The 20,117-nt window shown below is 46.6% G+C and overlaps 1 protein-coding gene across 2 annotated transcripts in view; it reads right to left on the minus strand.

Annotated features, from left to right (window-relative positions):
* Window positions 1-20,117, minus strand: part of drosha (ribonuclease 3 drosha) — a 164,390-nt gene that overhangs the window by 79,108 nt on the left and 65,165 nt on the right. For both annotated transcript variants that reach the window (XM_084588316.1, XM_084588315.1), the window contains exon 13: window positions 12,947-13,104. In XM_084588316.1, coding sequence (XP_084444442.1) covers window positions 12,947-13,104 — 158 coding nt within the window. The remainder of the gene's footprint in view (window positions 1-12,946; window positions 13,105-20,117) is intronic.

A 20,117-nucleotide genomic window follows, 5' to 3' on the forward strand; every position in this document is an offset into this window, starting at 1 on the left:
AGTGCAGCGATATGCGAGATCAGTGCGCTTACGTTATTGGTTAGCAGGGCTGCTTGCCCAACGTACGCCCTGGTGGTATGCGAGCGCTCGAAAAACAGAAGGGCCTTTCGGCCCTCCTTGAGCTCCGCTGCGAAAATAGCGAGTGCCCTGCATCGCTACTTTCTTCTACGTACACTTCATGCCGTGTTGTGCCTGGTGGACTGGCAGATGCGGCCAGCGAAAGCCGCAGCTATCGGAGTGAGAGCTCCCGCGGCAGCTTCACTGTAAACATCAAGGTGGTCGTAGCTGCATGCATGATAGGTATCGGACACGAACAAATGTCTTGGTTTTGTGACATTCTCGGCTTGCCGACGCCGCTGCATCATGAAACCTTTGCAGTGATCGGGGAAAAAAAGTGCATGTTGCGGCCATGAGAGCTGCAGCTGAAACGTGACCGCCAAACAGCCGAAGCCCGAGCGCACTGCCGCAACATGGTAAAGAAGGCATGTCTGACGGTCTTCCTTCACGAACGGGGGCAGGAGAATTCTAATAATATGGCTGTGTTTGTGACACGTTTTTGTATTTTGTGAAGAAATTTCATGTGCTTGTGTCATGTTTTTAAGCATACAGGCTTTTCAAACTTTCAAATGCGTTTTTTCTACATTTGCAGTTTTCAGAAATTTTGGCATTTTGTGCACAAACTTTCAAGTACTTTTAACCGTCGGATTTGGATGAATTTTGTACACAGCTGCTTCAAAGTGTGCAGAATGGGGATATCTATCTGAATTATAGCTATCTCTTCTATATTTTTTTGAAGAAATTTAGAACTAACAGCACCCAAAATATACACTTTTCGTTTTCTTGAATTTCTTTTCGTATATAGGATATTGAGCAAATTTCAATTAGTTTTGCACACACACTACTTTACCTAAGCAGCAATATGAGCTACAGCAGGCTGCTTTGAACATAATTTTACTCCCTGAAAAAGTGTGCACAAAAAGCCCTATATTTTACTCTAGATGTCTCTACTACACAAAAACTATTCAAGATATTTATTTTTGTATTATTTTGTGTTATTTTTGTGTAAGCCTTAACTCCCCAACAGCTTTTGCGCCACCTGCCTAATGGCCATGAAGTTTGCTTTGAAGGCAAAAGCTGGAGATGGTGAGAGTTCATGAATGACTAGCCATTAGATTTGTATGGGACTATTTCTGGCATTTTTTTCGTGTTTTTTTTTTCATTATTTTTTATTTTTAACAATTTGTTGTTTTCGCACGGCAATGTTTTCTCCCAAGACAGCAAATTTTATCGCAAAAGGGTTAAAGGCCCAGTCCTCCAGAAATTATGGCATCAGCATTGTGAGCGAGAAATCATGAGCATACCTCTGGCAAGTGGCAGCTGGCTAGTGACAAGGCTGGGTGTTAATTGGTTGGCTGGTTGTGCGATGTCACGAGACTCCATAACATGACCGAGTTGGCAGGAGATAGAAACTGAAACCGGGACCCTTGGATCCCGAGTCAGGTATTAAAGGGACCATGAAATACCTAAAATGAGGTTTAGTAAAGCGGACGAGAGACAAGTATTCCTTCACTACTCACTCGAAGAATTTCTGAGCTAGCTTCATTAACACCAAAGATACCTGTGATTAAAAATGGCGCTCCTCTTCTCCCTCCTCAGCTCAACACTCCAAGACACCAGAAAAAAAATAAGTAAAAGAAAAGTTTGGGGACTGGTTCACAGACTTTGTTTTCGCCACAATGTTCTCGTGTGTGGATTTTCTCCCTAACATATATTAACTAGGCCTTGTCTTCGTCTACCTTTTCGTCTGTCTGCTATAATGAACCTGAAGCTCTAAGTATGACTGCTAGTTCCTACCACAATGAGCATCGAGCCCTTTAAGTTTCCTTCGCATTGGGTGAATGGCAGTGACGAAAACGGCAACTTGCCCTTCAAAGATAACACGCACAGCATAAAAGCTTCCATAGGACAGCATTGCTGTGTCTCAAGACACTCCTGAAAGAATGCTTTTCTCTCTGGCGCTCTCCCCGATGACCCTTGTGTGCAACACTGACAGATATGCAACAGCAGCTGGCAATGTGGTAGCTTTCAGCTGCCTTCTGAGATGATCTACAACTTCTCCTGAAGCCGATAATTAGAATAAACTCTAATTCTTCATACTAATTTTTTAACTTTGAAGAGTGAAAAATAGGCTGCAGACTAGGCCATGCGTCCTCCATATGCCCTCAGTTGGCTTTGGTGGAATGGCACACTCTGTATTCTTTAAAAGCTAGTTTAGTTATATTTAGCTGAGACACCCAATGAATAGGGCCCTAACGTTTAGGTAAAATCCAATTTTATATGATCTTTGCACCATGAAAACATTTCTTAAAGATCAGGTAAACCCCTGGCTTCTACCAGAGTGCACCTTGCTGAAAATGCATCCGACAGTAAAAGGTAGCCCTTCGTTACAGACAAGCTAGGTTCTCAGGCAAAAGTCTCATTTTTTGTGGAAAAGAAAACACACTGTCTCTCTTTCATTCTGTGGGGAATCCAGAATGTTGAAGCTATCTTCAATGTGGCTTGAAAAGGATAGCTTTCAAAATGATCCAATTTTTTTTTGTCTCTCTATCATGAGTCACCACCCACCTCAGGTCCCAGTGAAGACCACATGGAAAGTGCAATTGGCTGGGGCATGACTCCTGCTGGTTCTTTCAGGCCAGCCAGAAGAGTCACTTGTAGCTGATGCTGAATATACGCCCATATTTAATGACACCATAAGCAGGCACAGCCATTTGAACTAAAGAAAACATAAATGCAAGCATAGGAACGGTGTTTGCTAATCGAGATTTCAGCAAATGGACAGCTTTAGAATTTCAAGAAATCCTTGTTTTCTCTCATTCTTTTCCTATCCTCGCACATGCTGCAGGATATACCTACTCACTTACTCAAATGTGCAGACATTGCAAACAGAACTGTAAGGAAGCGTGATTGATTTTAGAACTGCATTGTACGCAGCGGCTGCTGTTTCACCTCGGTCTCAATTTTTTACTGCACTTGTAGCTTCCGGCAACAGTTGTGACGTCTACGACAAGATGGATCATCAATGAAAAACTCTGGATGACTGGTGCGCTATAAATGAAGATTTACAAGTTCTTCATAAGCAGGAAGGCAGTGACCACAGCCATGTCCGAGTGTGCAGATATTGCAAAGCTGCAACAGTAACAGATCTTGTAGAAGGAGAAAAAAATTCCAACAAGTGGATTTGGAAACACATATTCTCGCCAAGGGAAGTTCAAGGCATCGGCCAAGGAAGCAGAGGTAGAAAAAAATACCCCCCAGTCTAAGCTGTTTGACAACTCATGTCAAAAGTGGGAAAAAGAAATGGGAGAAGATGTAATAAGTCATGATTTTGGCCGCGTTTTTGAGCACAGTGGAATCAGAATGAGACAGGTGGATAGTCCTCTTGGTGACTCTGTACATAAATACCACAAAGCAGCAACGAAAGGCAAAAGGCTTTGGATAAAGCACTCGAAAGAAGCATATGAGAAGAAATAGCTAAAATTTGTGACAGCCTTCACGATGCGAAAGTGAATATTGTCACTGATGATTCCCCAGACATAGCAGCAGTGCCAACAAACAACACAATGTTCAGCTACTACTCTTCTAATGCCAGAAAGAATAAGGTTTAGTTATTTAGGGGAAGGAGGCAAAGTGAATGAATCAAACAGTCATATGGTGGCTACTGTGAGCATTCCTCAGTTAATGGGCACAATGCAGAAAGACATTACTGCCGTGGCTACAGACTCTGTGGAATACAGTCGAACCTGGATATATCGAACCCGGATACAGTCGAACCCGGATATATCGAATTTTGGTTATATCGAACTCACGAAATATCCCCTTGAAAATCCCATGCAAAAGTATAGGAAAGCTGCGTCATATATCGAACTCAATTTCACCGGTCGTTCGGTATATCAAACTCCGCACCACGCACTGGAAAGTGTGCCTTCCCCAAAGATGATCGCATCACCCTTGGCCGTTTACCGCGTGACGTTTTCAAGCTACGCGCGGAAGGAATGAGAGGGGACAGTTCGGCGACGGCTGGTCTGGGCAGCGCCGCGCCCATTCCCCAAAAGCGCGCGCATCTGCAGTTGTCATTTCCCGAGCGCCAACACATGACGTTTGCAAGCCATGTGCGTGTGTGTGCCCATTCTTTTGCCGAGCTATCTCTCTCCTTCAGCACGCATGCGCCAAGCCAGCTCAGCCCGTTTTCAGCAGACGTTGGACGCTTTCTCCAGCGTGTGTTGCGAACCCTCTGCGTGCGGCGCCGCGGCGGCTGACGTGGCTATGGCGCCTGCGGACTTTAAGAAGCGGCAGCTCTCTCTCTCTCCTTTTTTTTTATTTTTTTTTTTTTGCGAGTCATTTTTTCTTATCGCTGTAGTGTATGCGCGGCGTAGCGTAAGATATGGCAGCTGCGGATGTTAAGAAGCGGCAGAATTTTTTTCTTTCTTTTTTTTTTTTTTGCGGGGATGTTTATTTTATTGATTTTTTTTTTTATCGTTTATCCTTGCATGTATGAATCAGCGAAAGCACGCGGTCAGCAGCTGCGATCATGACGCCCGCTCCAAGCGCGGCGTGATAAATCGAACCAGGCTTGTGCAATCAAGCCATCACGGGCACTCTGCCAAGTTCGCTCCCTGCCACCGCAGGAGCTATCAAAAGATAAACGCGCCCTGACGTTATCGCTGCGCAGCATCTTGGCACGCTGCCAATGAGCTGTGGATGAGACGACTGAAACGGACTGACGCGCGCCATCGACATGCAAGCGAAAATGCTCGGGATTTCTGCCGCCGCGGCGACACAGAAACCGTGTTTTGAGCTGCCGCGGTGGCTCGAGCGGCGAGAGGGACGCAGTTCCAGCAAGTTTGAAAATTTTCGCTCTGTCGCTGCCGCCCGTCGCAGAGATCGCTCAGTAGCTTGCATGTGAGCGAGCTGGCCTTAACGCATTTTTTTTTTTTTTTTCAAATTCTCGGGTGCAAAAGTGAAGAATGGGTTCATTATGCGAGTGGGTTGACTACGCGACAAATACGGTATCGTTTTTTCGCATCGTAAGTGCCGTCACAAGCCGATTTCTGTATATCGAATTATCGATATATCGAACTATTTCGCGATCCCCTTCGAGTTTGATATATCCGGGTTTGACTGTATATCGAACTCACGGAATATCCCCTTGAAAATCCCATGTAAAAGTATAGGAAAGCCGCGTCATATATAGAACTCAATTTTATCCATCGTTCGATATATTGAACTCCTCACCACGCACTCGAAAGTGTGCTTTCCCCAAAGACAATCGCATCACCCTCGGTGGCTATGGCGCCTGCGGAAGCGGCAGATATCTCTCTCTTTTATTTTTTTTTTTTGCGAGAATCTTCCATTCTTATCGTGTAAGATATGGCGACTGCTGCCGTTAAGAAGCGGCAGTTTTTTTCTTTGCGGGAGTCGTTTATCTTTGCATATATGAATCAACAAAGGCATGCGGTCAGTTGTGATCATGACACCAACCTTTAACATTTTTCGCTTCAAACAGCATTTGCAGCTATCACGCTTTCCAATGATTTCGTGGCAATGGACTACGCCCGCCCCAAGCGCGGCTTAATAAATCGAACCAGGCTTGTGCAATCAAGCCATCACGGGCACTCTGCCAAGTTTGCTCCCCGCCACCACAGGAGCTATCAAAAGATAAACATGCCGTGACGTTATCGCTGCACAGCATCTTGGCACGCTGCCAAGAGCTGTGGATGAGACAACTGAAACGGAGTGTCGTGTGCCATTGACATGCAAGCGAAAACACCCACAATTCCTGCCGCGGCAACACAGAAACCTTGTTTTGAGCTGCCACGGTGGCTCGAGCAGCGAGAGAGACACAGTTCCAACAAGTCGAAGATTTTTCGCTCTGCCGCTGCCGCTCGTCGCTGAGATCTCTCAATCGCTTGCATGTAAGCGAGCTGACCTTAACGTTTTTTTTTTTTTTCCAAATTCTCGGGTGCAAAAGTGGAGGGTTGGTTCATTATGCGAGTGGGTTGATTACGCGACAAATACGCTATCATTTTTTTGCATTGTAAGTGCTGTCACAAGCCAATTTTTGTATATCGAATTATCAATATATTGACCTATTTCATGATCCCCTTAGAGTTAGATATATCCGGGTTCGACTGTACATGCAAAAAAAGATGAATGAAACCTGTCAAGCCGAGGCAGTTCAGGTATTACACATAAAAGATTAAGGGTCAAATTTTAGAAGGCTCCTTACCTTATTGAGGCTGCATAAGAGTGACGCGCCCTCCTTTGGTGAATATTTAAATATGCTTCGCTAAGTGCTACTTAATCAGGCTGATTTTAAAAATGACTGAAGAAGTGCGCATCACCATTCTCACTAAGGTAAGGAGCCTTCTAATATTTGACCCATAGCTTATTTCACACACGTTAAAATTCACCATTCTACTGCTTCATCTTGTACCTCAGACTAGGCACTACTACTTAATCAAATTCGGGAAATTCAAGCACGCAAGTAAGCTACACCAGAAACACAGTTCCCCCCCCCCCTCCCCCTCCTCAAAGAAAAAAAAAAATTCAAACTAAAAGCATTATTTTATTTACCAAGCAGCTTGAAAAACTGCTCAATCTGCTTCTGCGGGAAAACCACGCACGATCAGAACAGTGCAATGTTCAAAACGGTGCCGGCTGATGGCAAATAGCTGCTCCCATGCGACTACGTAGGCACTTATTTTCTCCAGCGTGATAAAATAAAATGCCAGTGGTGGCTGTCTCGGCGAGAGTGATGAAGTCGTCTGCTGCGTGCGTTGGTCTCAAGAAAAAAAAAAAAAAAAAAGAAGGAAGAAAGGAAGAAAGCAACAGTGTCTCGCGAGCTCCAGCAACCATCTGGAGTTGCAAAACACGTCTTGGAGTTTGAACGCAAAGCTCTCTCAGAGATCATGTCACAGCTGAACACAAGCGGCGATGGCACATGCTTTCTAACCACCACCACTGCTCAAGTCTGGCCATTGTCGTGTTTAGCTGGGACACCCGGTGTATTACAAAATGAAGCAAAACCAAAGTCTGTTGTCAGTTGGCTGCGGGCACTTTTCGATACATCAGACAGACGCACATTTATTTTTTTCCCCCCTCCATGCTCGTACATTGGCGCCTACAAGTGGACTCGTGTTACCTGCAAGCTGTACCATATGGTCACGGGATAGAAGCACGGCCATGCTGACTGGCCCGTCTTTCATGCCCACCTCCGTCAAATGCTGGCGTGTTGGAGGCGATGGACGAGGAAGAAACCAGCTGTGAGAATGAGGTCTGGCGGGCGTGCGACGGCTTGCAGAAAATTGCAACTCGCTGAAGTGTGCAGCTAGCGATGACTGCTATCAAGAATGCATGCAATGCGGGTTTGAGGTTGCAGAAAAACAAAAAGGCAGCAATGTTGTGGCAATTTTTCATAGCTTTTGACCTGCAATCGAGAGAAAAGTTAGAAAAATCGAACGAGAAAAGTTTGAATAATAATAATAAATGGTTCACAGGAAAGGGAAGGCGCAGTATCTGTCACACTTGTTTCCGTGGGCACCTGACCCGCGCCGTAAGGGAAGGGATGGTGGGAGTGAAATTGGAAAGAGAGGAAGAGAAGCCGTAATGGAGGGCTACGGAGTAATTTCGACCACTTGAGAATCTTTAACATGCACTGACATTGCACAGCACATGGACGCCTCTGTTCCGCATTGAAACGCAGCCGATGGTAGTCGGGATTGAACCCGGGTACTCCAGCACAGTAGTTGGGCGCCCTCGTGGCAGGGAGGAAAGTATCAAGCATCTGAAATATTCGTTGGTGTTATACATTGACTCTATGGAGCATGTGACAGTGATATGGCAAAGTTCGAATAATCAGGCAGGTACGGAAAATTGGGAGTCCGAAAAAAATCAGTCGGCGACTGTATCATAATATTTCTACATCTAATGCAGTGTCTGAATCTGATGCAAAGAAGCCTCCTTCTGTTATAGCAAAGAGATGATGGCATTTTTAAAGAATTACTGCATATTGTTGAAATGTGGAGCTCACACACAAAGCTTGTCAAAAGCACCGATAAAAATAGGAAAACAAGTATTAAAATACTGTTTTATGACAAAGAAGTATTTTCGCACAAGCAATCCTGATGAGCAATGCCCTCCAGCTGCTCTTAGATGTGCAAATAAAACTTGAGAGTAGTAACTTGCTACTGCCTCCCGTCACATAGCTACAGCAAGCTATAGATGAGTTGCTGACTATAAAAAGGGATTAAGCTAATGCCAGTGCTGTCCTTGTTAACTAAGAGTGCCCTGAAGTCGGTCAAGAGTTTTGCATTAAGATAAGCACTAAATGGGATGCTACCACAAGACACCCATGACACAGATGACGAACAGCTGAAGGTATGAAAACTTTCTACTGTCTTGGGCCCTTTTCGAATATACCCTCCTCTCTGTAAGCATGGAGAACGTTTATATCGCTATTTCCCTTCCCGCTTCTTCCCTATGCAATGAGACAGATGTTTCAGGACCACAAAGCTCTGTTGAGTGTTGTAGACTCTGGCGTACTGCTACTGTAAGTGGAATTTGAGAAATACTCCCCGCTGCGATACGTGCAAACAACAAAACGCCTGCTAATACAAATGGCAGTGTATCTGAATAAAAGGGAAAAGAAAAGGTTTCACATTTAGAAAGCTTCACATAGCGTGTTTGCTCAAATCTAGGCCGTCTAAGCTGATGCCCAAAAGTTGAAGGCTAGAAAAAAAAAAAGAAAGCTTTCTTCGAACGAAAGCCAACTCAAAAATGACAAAATTAAGAACGACGACAGCTATAAAACGCTAACAATAGTTATTTGTGGGAAGCCTCCTACCCGCTCCTTGCGGACTTGCAAGCGTCATTCATATACAATGCGCTGGCGCCAAGTCACATGGCAGGCGGTAGCTCCGTGACCCATGCAATTCCTGCTGTGTGAAGCCGCAGCCATCCTCTCAGTACTTCAGTTGACTATGGCTAGAAGTAGTAAAAGCTAGTGTTGTCTCCTGATGGAGTTTTGTGGGGGTGCCCTGAGCTCTTTAATACCCCCAGTTGTGAGTGCTTCACACAAGGCCAATGCATCAAAAAACGCCGTCAAGAGTTTGGGTGTTTACGGATTATGCCAATGCCCGCAGTTGTTGAAGTAAACTGCATCCAATTTGCAAACATTGAGAGTGTTGGTAAGCACACATCCATCTGGCCATAAAATACGTTGCAACGATGCAGCATCAAACATCCACATCCCAACAGGTAATTAAGAGTTTAAAAAAAAGTGAAAAAGAAATGGTCTTCAGATGGCAATGGCAAAATTGAGCAATAGCTTTTACTGGCCAGTTCTAGAAAAGGCACTAGCATCTGCAAACAACCACGAAGTGCATACTAAAGGTACGCACCTTTTGAAACAAAGCTTCCCAACTCATATGATCAAAGAGGTCTGAGGACACGACCTGCATGCCATTTTGCTTCAGAATTCACGTCGCATTATATTCGGAACCAGGGTATGCTTATACAGTAGAATCTCGTTACAAGAGACATGGTTACAAGAGACACTCGGTTATAAGAGACACTTGAAAATGGTTTGGTTGGCTTTCCTATGTTTGCCATGTTAAAGGGACAGAACACTGGCCAAAATATGTCATCAGATTATGGTGGAAATGAAAAGACCTTGCCTCATATAGTACAGATTGAGCACTACAATATCAGAGAAAAGAGGCTTTACAATTTTAATTTGCATTGAAAATCACATCGAAACAACTGAGGCGCTACCTAGCGCAGAAATCCTAGTACTTTCGGTGCAGTAACCCACGTGACTACATGTCAGCAAAACATCGTTGATTTTCGCAAATGCACACCATTTCTAGGAGTTCTTGTCATAATTCATTGTATTTTGCGCTTTCTCCCATTGCATCCTTAAATAAAAACCACCCCATACTTTCGCACCGCAAGAGACATGCTTTCAGGTTTTGCCACTAGATGGTGCCACAGTGTTTGGAATTTCGTGAATGAAGCGAGGATAAAGTACCCAGTAAAACTTTCGTCGACGAGGCGTGCATTGTTGTGCCGTAACAGCATTGAGTGTAAAACTGAAAAGGACGTCACTTTCAGCAAAAAATGTCGAATTAATGCCTGGTGAATGAAAGTTATATTTGTTTTCGATACGTCTTTTTTGTTGACCACCAGTCGTCGTTGCAGTCGCTGCTCATGGTTTCCAGCATCGGACTACATAAAAACGGGCGCATGCACTGATCGAAAAATTCTCAATAAAAATTTTCTCCAGCGTTTCTACCAAAACCGTTATGGAATCGAACATTTTAGACATCAATCTTTCCATTGCATCGAAAAAAATTTGAGACGTAAATTCCAGTGTTTAAAGGGCCACTGTTCAGGGAAGGCCCTTTTAAGCATAGGAGCCCAGTGTTTCGATCAGGTACCGGAGATAGTCTGTGCAAAATGCTACAGTGACACGCGCGCCGCAAAGCATCGAAAATACAATTCAAAGCTCTCTCATGCTCTCCTCCGGGAAGCCAGCTTCCCCGTTTCCTGCGCTGGCCCGGCGGGCCACAGCAATGACGTACGTGCCGCGAACGATGTCCATTGGTCCGTCTCGCTGACTGACGGGAGAAGGATGGGTGTATACCGCTCGCAGCGCGCTTTTCCCTCGCCACGGCCAGACTGAATCTAGCGGCACGCGTTCCTCGACCGTTTTTTTTTTCCGCGCTCGCGGAGAGCCACGCCCCACCTCCCGCCAAACGCGGAGGAGGAAGGGGAATTTGTATTGCGGAGGCTAGACGACCTCGGGCAGGAGAGTGAAAAACCTTTGCGAGGGAACGGAAGGAGAGAGGCATGACAGAATCGGGTGATTGCGGTGGCTGTAACTGCGTTATTAGTTACTCTTTTCAAAAGCATTTTGCGGCCTTGCGTTCTAGGGTCGAGTCTCACAGTCACCGGGGAAGAAAATATTTTCGACCGGAGGGTGGACAGTGGGCCTTTAACAACATTGCATACAAGAGACATGGGTACAAGAGACACTTTGTTACTAAGGACAACTTTTGCAGGTCCCAAAAGTAACTTCTACACTATTTATAAGAGACACAACACAGGTACACGCATACAACGCAGCTGACTGGTACAAACTCGTATGTGCGGCAGTTTAGATTCCCTTAACTCAGTTCTGTTCCATATCAGTGTCATTTTTTTGCTGCAGTTTGTCAAGAACCGAGGAGGGCCTCCTCTTGACTGGGAAGTCAAAATGTCCTCATTGTTTCAGTCACACGTTAAAATCCCTCTGTTGTTTCACTCACACAGGAATGTAATGACAGTGGCTAAATAAGGACATTCTGACTTTCCAGTCAAGAGGAGGCACTCCTTCTTGGTTCCTGGCATATTGCAACAAAACAGAACACTGATATGGAACAGAATTTAGTTAAGGGAATCTAAACTCCCGCACATACGAGTTGGTAGGAATTCTTTGGTTACAAGAGACCTTGGTTACAAGAGCCATCTTTTTCGGGTCCCTTGAGTGTCTCTTGTAACGAGATTTTACATCGTGAATTCTTTCTTTTTTTACCTTTTCAACGCGGTTATAGTAGCTACAGGAGATTTGGAACACTGGGAATGCATTACAAACCACACGATGTAGCTCGGAAACAAACCCCATGGGCTCAAACATTTGACAAAGATTGTAGAGAGTATGTCAAGTTAATGTGGGTACAGGAAGTCTACAAAGCTGAAATTAAGCAATTGGTGGTAAAGTAAGAAAAGGAATCTTATCTGGACAAGTGCCTTTCTTATTTGCAAGGAAGGAAGACTGCTTCCAGCCATGAATTCGGACAGTTCAACATGCTATTGATAACTGTTAAAAATGAAACGAATTACTTTTTTTTATACCTCTTAAAGAGAATGTGTTTTTTCTTCCAAACATGAATCCCCTGATACACTCACACATTCAATTTTAGGTTTTATATAGGTATTGTAAGCTAATAACTTTACAAGCTGCAGGGCAGACTTAATTTGTAGTAAAGAAAGTCAAGATTGTTAGAAGCAGCAGTGCTAATTGGGTCGATGTGACTGGTCCAAATAAGATGCCTACTCAACATGCCTAGGTACTTATAACTGACCTGCATTAATTATGGTTTAGCGTAGTACAGGCAAACTGGAACGGTGTTTTTCTTACTTATGATCCGTAAAAAGAAAGTTTTATCATTATTAATTTCCATTACCCATTCCATGCAGCACCAGTCTGCAACTTTGTAAACAATATTAATCATGGTGTCTATAGCCCTTTGCAACGAGAGCCTCCTGGACATCAACATATTGCTCGCTGAGCTGTAGTGTGCACCTGATGTCAGCACAGTGGAAGCGGCAGCGGAACTGGTTTGCAACAGTCCAGAGGGGGGGCGTTTTGACATCCTCCTTGCCCAATGCAAAGGTCTATAGATAGGATTTCATAGGTAACTACTGGTGGAATTATTAAAAGATACATTAGAAATGACACAGCATACTTTGTTACTCTTCTTCAAATCACTCGGCAATTGTTAACGAACTGCCGCCTATACGGGCACTTTGCGAAATTAGGAAAATGTTTTGGAAAGTTTTGCTTACATGTGCTATAACGGATTGTGCTGTTCCTGCCCTGTACTCCCAGTGTGAAGCTACTCCCACACATGCATATCACAATGTCTTAAAGATACGTGCCCTTTGAACAGACCTTACATACTTTCAAAATGTGTCCTACGACATACTTGCTCATCCTTCACGGATAGTCAACATTATAGGCACGCTGGAAGCCATAAACACAAATCATAACAAGCAAGCAATTCCCTCTGTCCCCACCTCACAGGCCTACACCCGCTGACTGCAAAGAAGGTTGGATACTCACATGGGATTTCCTGCATAGCTGAGCTGCGGTGGTCGTATGCCAAAGTGCACAATCTCGGGAAACACAGTCCCTTGTGCATTGCACAGCTCCCGGTCTAGTTGATCCACACGAAGGGCACACGGCTTCATGCCAGGGTTCACAACAATCATGCCTTTTACCTGCAATGTGCATGTACATGCGCTGCTTTTAGCCCACTATCTCACATAATAAAACTGGGCCAGAAAAAAAAAAGAAAAAAAAAAACTGCTTCGACAAGTAAAAGGCATGGGTGCCCTTCAGCAGCGAAATGCCAGACTTTACAACAAAAAAGTCAATGCAAATGTAAAATCAATATACTAATTATGCTCATTGACTACAGAGAAAGTCTTTGCAGAACACACTTGTCGGAAAAAAGTAATGCGTACACACAGGTATACTGGCATGCTAAATCATGTGAATCATTTAAATGTGGCTTTCACGCATAGGTATTTGCATTTAATTTGACAGGCGAACTTTCTGGGATGTTCAACTTGTGGCATCACAGAGACAGTGGACAATATAGTGTATGCGCGTGAACAAAGAGTGCTAGCCGCTTCCTTGAAGCATTTGAGCAAGAGGCCTCTGTTGGAAGAGTTGCTGCTGAGCACTTGGCAGGACAAAGGGAAGGGTGTCCAGGCAGTGCGGACTCTTTGCCTTTTTTGTGCGACACCGGATTGACTTGCACTTGTAATGCAAGTTGTCGTGCCTGTATATATTTTCATATGCTTTCTCCCACATGGTCACCCATCATGATCCTCTTCCTTCCCCACTTCCCCTTCCCCAGCGCAGAGTAGCAGGCCAGATTTTAATCATTCCGGCCAACTTTTCTGCCTTTCCTATCAATTAATCAATCTACAGTCAAACCCCTTTACAAACAATACTGAAGTGCCATGGATATATTGTTATAACCCATAATTTTTATAATCGGGTTAGGCAGAAAAAACAATGAGAACATTATAAACTACACATTTAATGAGGACGAGGTAGCTTACACTTTTTATTTCGCAGCGGGAAGAAACCCTTAATCCGTAAAGATTGTCTGCTTAACGGCAATCTGGCCAACATCTTTCTGTAAAGCATCCAACTGCTGAACATAGTGCAGTGAAAAGTTTTTAGAAAAAACAGTTCCGCAGGAAGTCTATCATTCTCAAAGCCTCCTGGTGAGACGCAACCTGCACAGGTTTCGGTTCATCATCGTTGTCGCTACTGTCGCCGTCCTCCGCGCCAGTGACTGCTGTGACGATAGCCTCGTTTGTCAGCCCTTCATATGTTGCAGCTGTATCGCCGGCACGTAAAAATTCCTCAAGTCCTGATGCGTCGCTGTCACTACCGCTCACTGTGGACAAAAGTTCGGTTATTGCTGTGTTGGCAGGTGGTTCGCGACCTTCCGCGTCGCCGGCATACCCAGCGAAGCTCACCTTCCTGAAGCAGTTCATGATGGTGGAGGAGCTTACTTCTGCCCATGCTCCAAAAATGAACTGCACTACCATCAGGAGCGAGATCTTCAAGTCTGGCGCTGGTCGGCTTTCTCGGACAGAAATGTCGAGGTTCAGCGCGAGCCTGCTCAAAACACGTCGGCAATACAGTGCCTTGAAACAAGCAATCACGCCTGCATCCATAGGCTACAAGCCTGCATCCATAGGCTGCAAGCCTACAGTGATGTTAGGTGGGAAGAGAAAACTTCCACATGCGAGAGCTTCTGAGCCGTTTGGTGCACAGTGCAGTTGTCGAGCACCACTGCCCCCTTCCTGCCTTCGCGCTGCATCCACTAATCAAACTCGACAAGCCACTCGCAGAAAAGTTCGCGCGTCATCCATGCTTTCCCGTTATGACGGTAGCGAACCAGGATTATTGAGGCACCATGAAAACAGCAGGGATTATTGAATTTTCCTATAAAAAGGCAGGGCATTTGTCATTAGCGTCCATGTTGGCACACAAGTAAACGGTCATGCACAATTTGCTTTGCTTGCCGCCCTTACAGGAATCGCCTTTGAAAGCGCGCATCTTTGACGGTAACATCTGGAAAAACAGCGCAGTCTCGTCCCCACTGTATAAGTCCTGGTCCCCATATGCTTCTCTGATGCAGGGTAGTGTTGCCTCAAGCCACTACTGCCTAGCGTCGACAACGAGCGATCCTGCCTTGCCCACGACTGCCTAGTAGACGATTCCATGTCTCTCCTTGAACTGTTGAATCCAACCACCACCAGGCTGGAAATCGGTGTTGCGCAGGAGGTATGCAAAGTGCTTCACCTTCTCTGCTAAAATTGGGCTACTAATCGGCAGGTTCGCTGCACAGGCATTCAAGAACCACTGGTAGAGTGCCTGTTCTACGTCTTTGCAAGCCGCATATCGAACCCTTCTCCAGCCATTGTCCATTGCATGGGCAGCATTGGCATCGCTTTCGTTCCCAATCCTGAGCGCGTTGTGGATGACTGTTGATACTGTCGGTTGCAGCAGGCCGTACTTGCACGCCAAGTTGCACACTCACATACAATGTTTCACTTAACCTTTAGCGGTATTGCCATTCATTTCCTCTTCTGCACTTCCTGCGCTTCCCGGAGGAGGATCCTCCACTGCTGTTTACGAAAAATCCTAGGCCAGCAAGATCGTGGCAACGATGATGGCACACTAGGAGAACCACGCTAGAAAGACGTGTACAAACGCTGCTGCATGCCTGCCACAAAACGTGAAATCGCGAAGCGGGAGCCTGGACAAAGCAAATAGGGGAGGATAGTGCAGCGCCCCATGGTCAGCACATCCTCAGAATGGACTGCTTCACCGTGCAGAGGCAGAGAGGACATGAGTTCCCTAGGCCACGGGTGGTCTCGAGGGGGAGTGCTCAAAGCTCTCCCTCAGAACTGCCGTGCCTAGCAGTACTTTACACCCCCTCCTCCTCCGTGTGAGGAAGCGCTCCGTCTGCTCCCGCGTCTCTGCGGCATGCAAGCTTCCCCTGCGCACCCGTATTGACTCAACAAGGTCAGCCCCGATTTCTTTTTTTTTATTGCGAAAGCAATACTGCTCCCAGTTTGATCCTTCAGCGTGGAACGGCAGTGACCACAATTGACCTTTGACCTTTACACAACCCTCGTAAACGACCCCAAGCTGGCAGGAGCTGCCAACTTGGGTCTCTCGTTTCACATGGGACGCTTATGTTAGAATCAGCGGTCCAGGACCCTGGCGTTTTGTTACCCCTCTAGACCACTAAGGCACATTCATACGGCTAGGTTAATGCGGGGCTTTATATGTGGGCTGGGGAAGAAGAAGAAGGAGAATTATAAGAATGCTCGGTCACCCACAGCTATTGCTTTCGCTCAATATTTGGTTCAGCAGTTTTGAACTCTTCTAATCTATTTTTTATTTTATTTTTTTGTCGCTATATCGGCATTGTCGGCGTCTCCGCATACGCACGCGCTTTTGTGGTGATTGCGTTTCGGCATTTCTGTTGACTTTCACTGACCATATTTGATTGTCATAACCAATAATAGAATATGACACCATTGTAATAGGTTTATTTTACCATAGAACGCATGGCAAACCAGACGGTGTAGCGGCTGCCCATTGTTATATCCCACGTATTGGTAAAACAGGTATTGCTATAAGTAGGTTTGACTGTATCTATTTATGTAGAGGAGCATGTGGCACAATAACATGTAGACTTGTTGGACTTCTGGTGACTGGGTTTGTAGCCATGGCAAGACTTCAGAAAGTGTTTCCATTGAAAATAATGTTCTTTGCTCTCAAACAGCATAAACCATTACAATACCAGCTTTATCATGCTCTCCTAACTTGGTAACCTGCAACTTTTTCACTATTTCAGAACCAAACCTGTATTGAACATGTTACAAATAATTTATTGGCTGTGTACTGTCACACCAACGCTCGGTGATTTTCGACGGTGACAAAGACGGCGAGCGTATGTCGAAAGGCGCGTGCTAAAAAAGAAGATGGCAGACAAAAGACGAAGACGCAAGAGACTGAGGCATTAGTTAAAAGGTCGACCTGAACACCAACCTGAACTACAACGCACCCTTACATTTGGTGGAGGCTGCTCTTCGTTCCCTCCTCTCACGCTGGAGCTTCGCAGCCGCACACTCGCTCCGCCATCCGCTATGCCTGAGGCAACAAGCCAGACCGCCACTCCACACTCGACTGATCCCACCGCTACCCCTACAATCCTGTGCTCTGGTGGGCTTCGCCAGCGTGACCCCAGCTTTTTCAGTGGCGCCGACGACCAAGATGTAGACAATTGGCTATCCTCCTACGAACGCATAAGCGCCTACAACAAGTGGGACGACACCACGAAGTTAGCCAACGTCCTCTTTTACCTGACCGATGTAGCAAATTTATGGTTCCGCAACCACGAACCCGACCTACTCACCTGGTCGGCCTTCAAAACGAGCTTTTCCAAGGTGTTTGGCCGCCCCGCTGTGCGCAAACTGCGCGCCGAACAACGACTCGAAGCCCGCGCTCAGAATCCCGATGAAACGTTCACCAGCTACATAGAGGACATTGTGGATCTTTGCAGACGTGTTGATCCTTGTATGTCCAAAGCTGACGAGATCACCAAAATCGTGAAGGGAATCTCCGACGATGCATTTCACATGTTGACGGCCAGAAACCCCCAAACCGTCGTCGAAGTGGTTCAGCTCTGTCAGAGTTACGACGTCCTCAAAAGGCAACGAGCTTCTACCCGGCGTTCTCTTGTGAACGATCGGTTATTCGTACCTCCGACAGCATGCGGTCTCACTTCTGAACCACCTTCCCTCCTTCCCGAGATCAAGGCCTTTATACAGGAGGAAGTGGCTCGCCAACTATCACTCCTCCCTGCTTCTGCCGCAACCATCCCGTCGATAGATTCTGCACTTCGACGCACCATCCAGGTTGCAGAAGTTTTACCGCCAACCTCTCAAATTACGCCTGTAACAGCCCCGTTAACGTACGCCGCTGTCGCCGCCAGACCACCACCCTGCCCTGTCGCGTATGCTGCGCCGTTAGCACCACCACCACCTCCGCCCCGCCCTTAACTGCCTCCTCGACGTCCGGTCAACAATCCATGGCGGACCTCCGACAACCGCCCAATCTGTTATTCATGTGGCGTTCCTGGCCACGTCGCCCGGCTTTGTCGCCAGCGCACGCAGTCATACCGCAAAGGCCCCCGCCTGTACAGTTACAACTACAGTTCAAACTTTGAACCTTCCCCTCCCCCTGTCTCTGCTGGCACTTCTACGGACTCATTTTATCCTGACCGCTCCTCCCACTCCTCCCGTCGATCGCCGTCTCCCCGCCGTCGTTCCCTCTCGCCGCTGCGCCGTCGCTCTCCTGCTGGCCCGGAGGAAAACTAACAGCCGCAGTTCCGGAGGCAAGAACTGCGTTTTCCTCTACTTGTGCAAGTCCTCCGTCTTTCCCGACCAACGTTATCGAAGTGTTTGTTGATGGCGTCGCAGTTCTCGCTCTTGTGGACACTGGCGCCGCTGTGTCTGTTATAACTGCCAACCTTTGCCGCCGACTTCGTAAAGTTACGACGCCTGTTTCGAAATTTTTTCTCCGAACTGCCAGCTCACATCGCATTCAACCGCTTGCAGCGTGCACAGCTCGAATTGTCATTCAGGATGTTTTGTACGTCGCCGAATTTCTTGTGCTGCCTCACTACTCTCACGAAATGATTCTGGGTTGCGACTTTCTTACCAGTCATCATGCGATTATTGGTTGTGCCCGAGCCAGCATCGAATTGTCTCCGCTTTCACCGGCCGCCTTGTCTGACACACCGCTCCACGTCGATAAGATAACTGTGGCCGAAGATACTGACATCCCCGCCTGCTCTACCGTCCTCGTGCCCGTTTCCTGCGCCGGCTTTTCTGATTCGACAGTTCTGTTCACTCCGACTCACGCCGCTAATCGTCGCCATTGCTTAGTCCTGCCTTTCGCCCTTCTGACTTTGTGTGGTGGCTACAGCGCCATATACGTCTCTAACCCGTCGCCTTGTCCGTCAACGCTTCTTCGTGGAGAACGTCTTGGTCATGTCGAGTCCTTTGATGACGCTATGACATCTGCCGTCTCAGAAGACCCAACCCCACTGCAACTCGATACTATTGACTTGCCCGCTTCTGTACAGAACGACGACTCCACCGCAGCTTTTTCTGGCTGTCTGGATGCCAGCGTTTCAGCAGATCAACGCGACCAGCTCGTCAGCTTGCTGCAGCGCTTCCGTTCCTCATTCGACCTTCCTCGGACATCTTTGGGGCGCACATCCGTAGTCACTCACTGCATCGACACCGGTACGCACGCCCCGATACGCCAGCGTCCTTATCGGGTATCAGCTGCTGAACGTCAAGTTATTACCGAGCACGTTAATGACATGCTTCGGCGTGGCGTCATCCAGCCTTCGCACAGCCCTTGGGCCTCTCCAGTTGTTCTCGTGAGGAAAAAGAATGGCTCTATACGGTTCTGTGTTGATTACAGGCGTTTGAACAAGATAACGCGAAAAGACGTATACCCCCTTCCACGTATTGATGACGCTCTCGATTGCCTTCAAGGCGCCGAATTCTTTTCATCTCTGGATCTTCGCTCGGGATACTGGCAGGTACCCATGGCAGCTGACGATCGACCAAAAACCGCCTTTGTGACACCTGATGGTCTCTATGAATTTAACGTCATGCCGTTTGGATTGTGCAACGCGCCGGCCACCTTCGAGCGCATGATGGACACAATTCTGTGCGGACTCAAGTGGCATGACTGTCTTTGTTACCTGGACGATGTTGTCGTGTTTTCAAAAGATTTTACGTCACATTTGGACCGTCTCGAGCGTGTGCTAAAGTGTTTGACTGATGCCGGCCTGCAACTAAATTTGAAAAAGTGCTGCTTCGGGGCTCGCCAGCTTCCTATATTGGGACACGTTGTTTCGAAAGACGGTGCTCGTCCAGATCCTGCGAAACTCCGTGCAGTAGCTGAGTTTCCACGCCCAACTTCTCTAAAGGAGCTGCGTAGTTTTATCGGGCTGTGCTCGTATTTTCGTCGCTTCGTCCGCAATTTCGCTTCGATCATCTCGCCGCTGACGCCATTCTTTCGTCTTGGACATCAGACTGTGATGAGGCCTTTTCGACACTTCGGCGCCTTCTAGTGTCGCCTCCGATTCTCCGCCATTTTGACCCTACGG

This window comes from Amblyomma maculatum, chromosome 1 (assembly GCF_055883805.1).
Source record: "Amblyomma maculatum isolate TAMU_Amacu chromosome 1, ASM5588380v1, whole genome shotgun sequence".
Lineage (NCBI taxonomy): Eukaryota > Metazoa > Arthropoda > Arachnida > Ixodida > Ixodidae > Amblyomma > Amblyomma maculatum.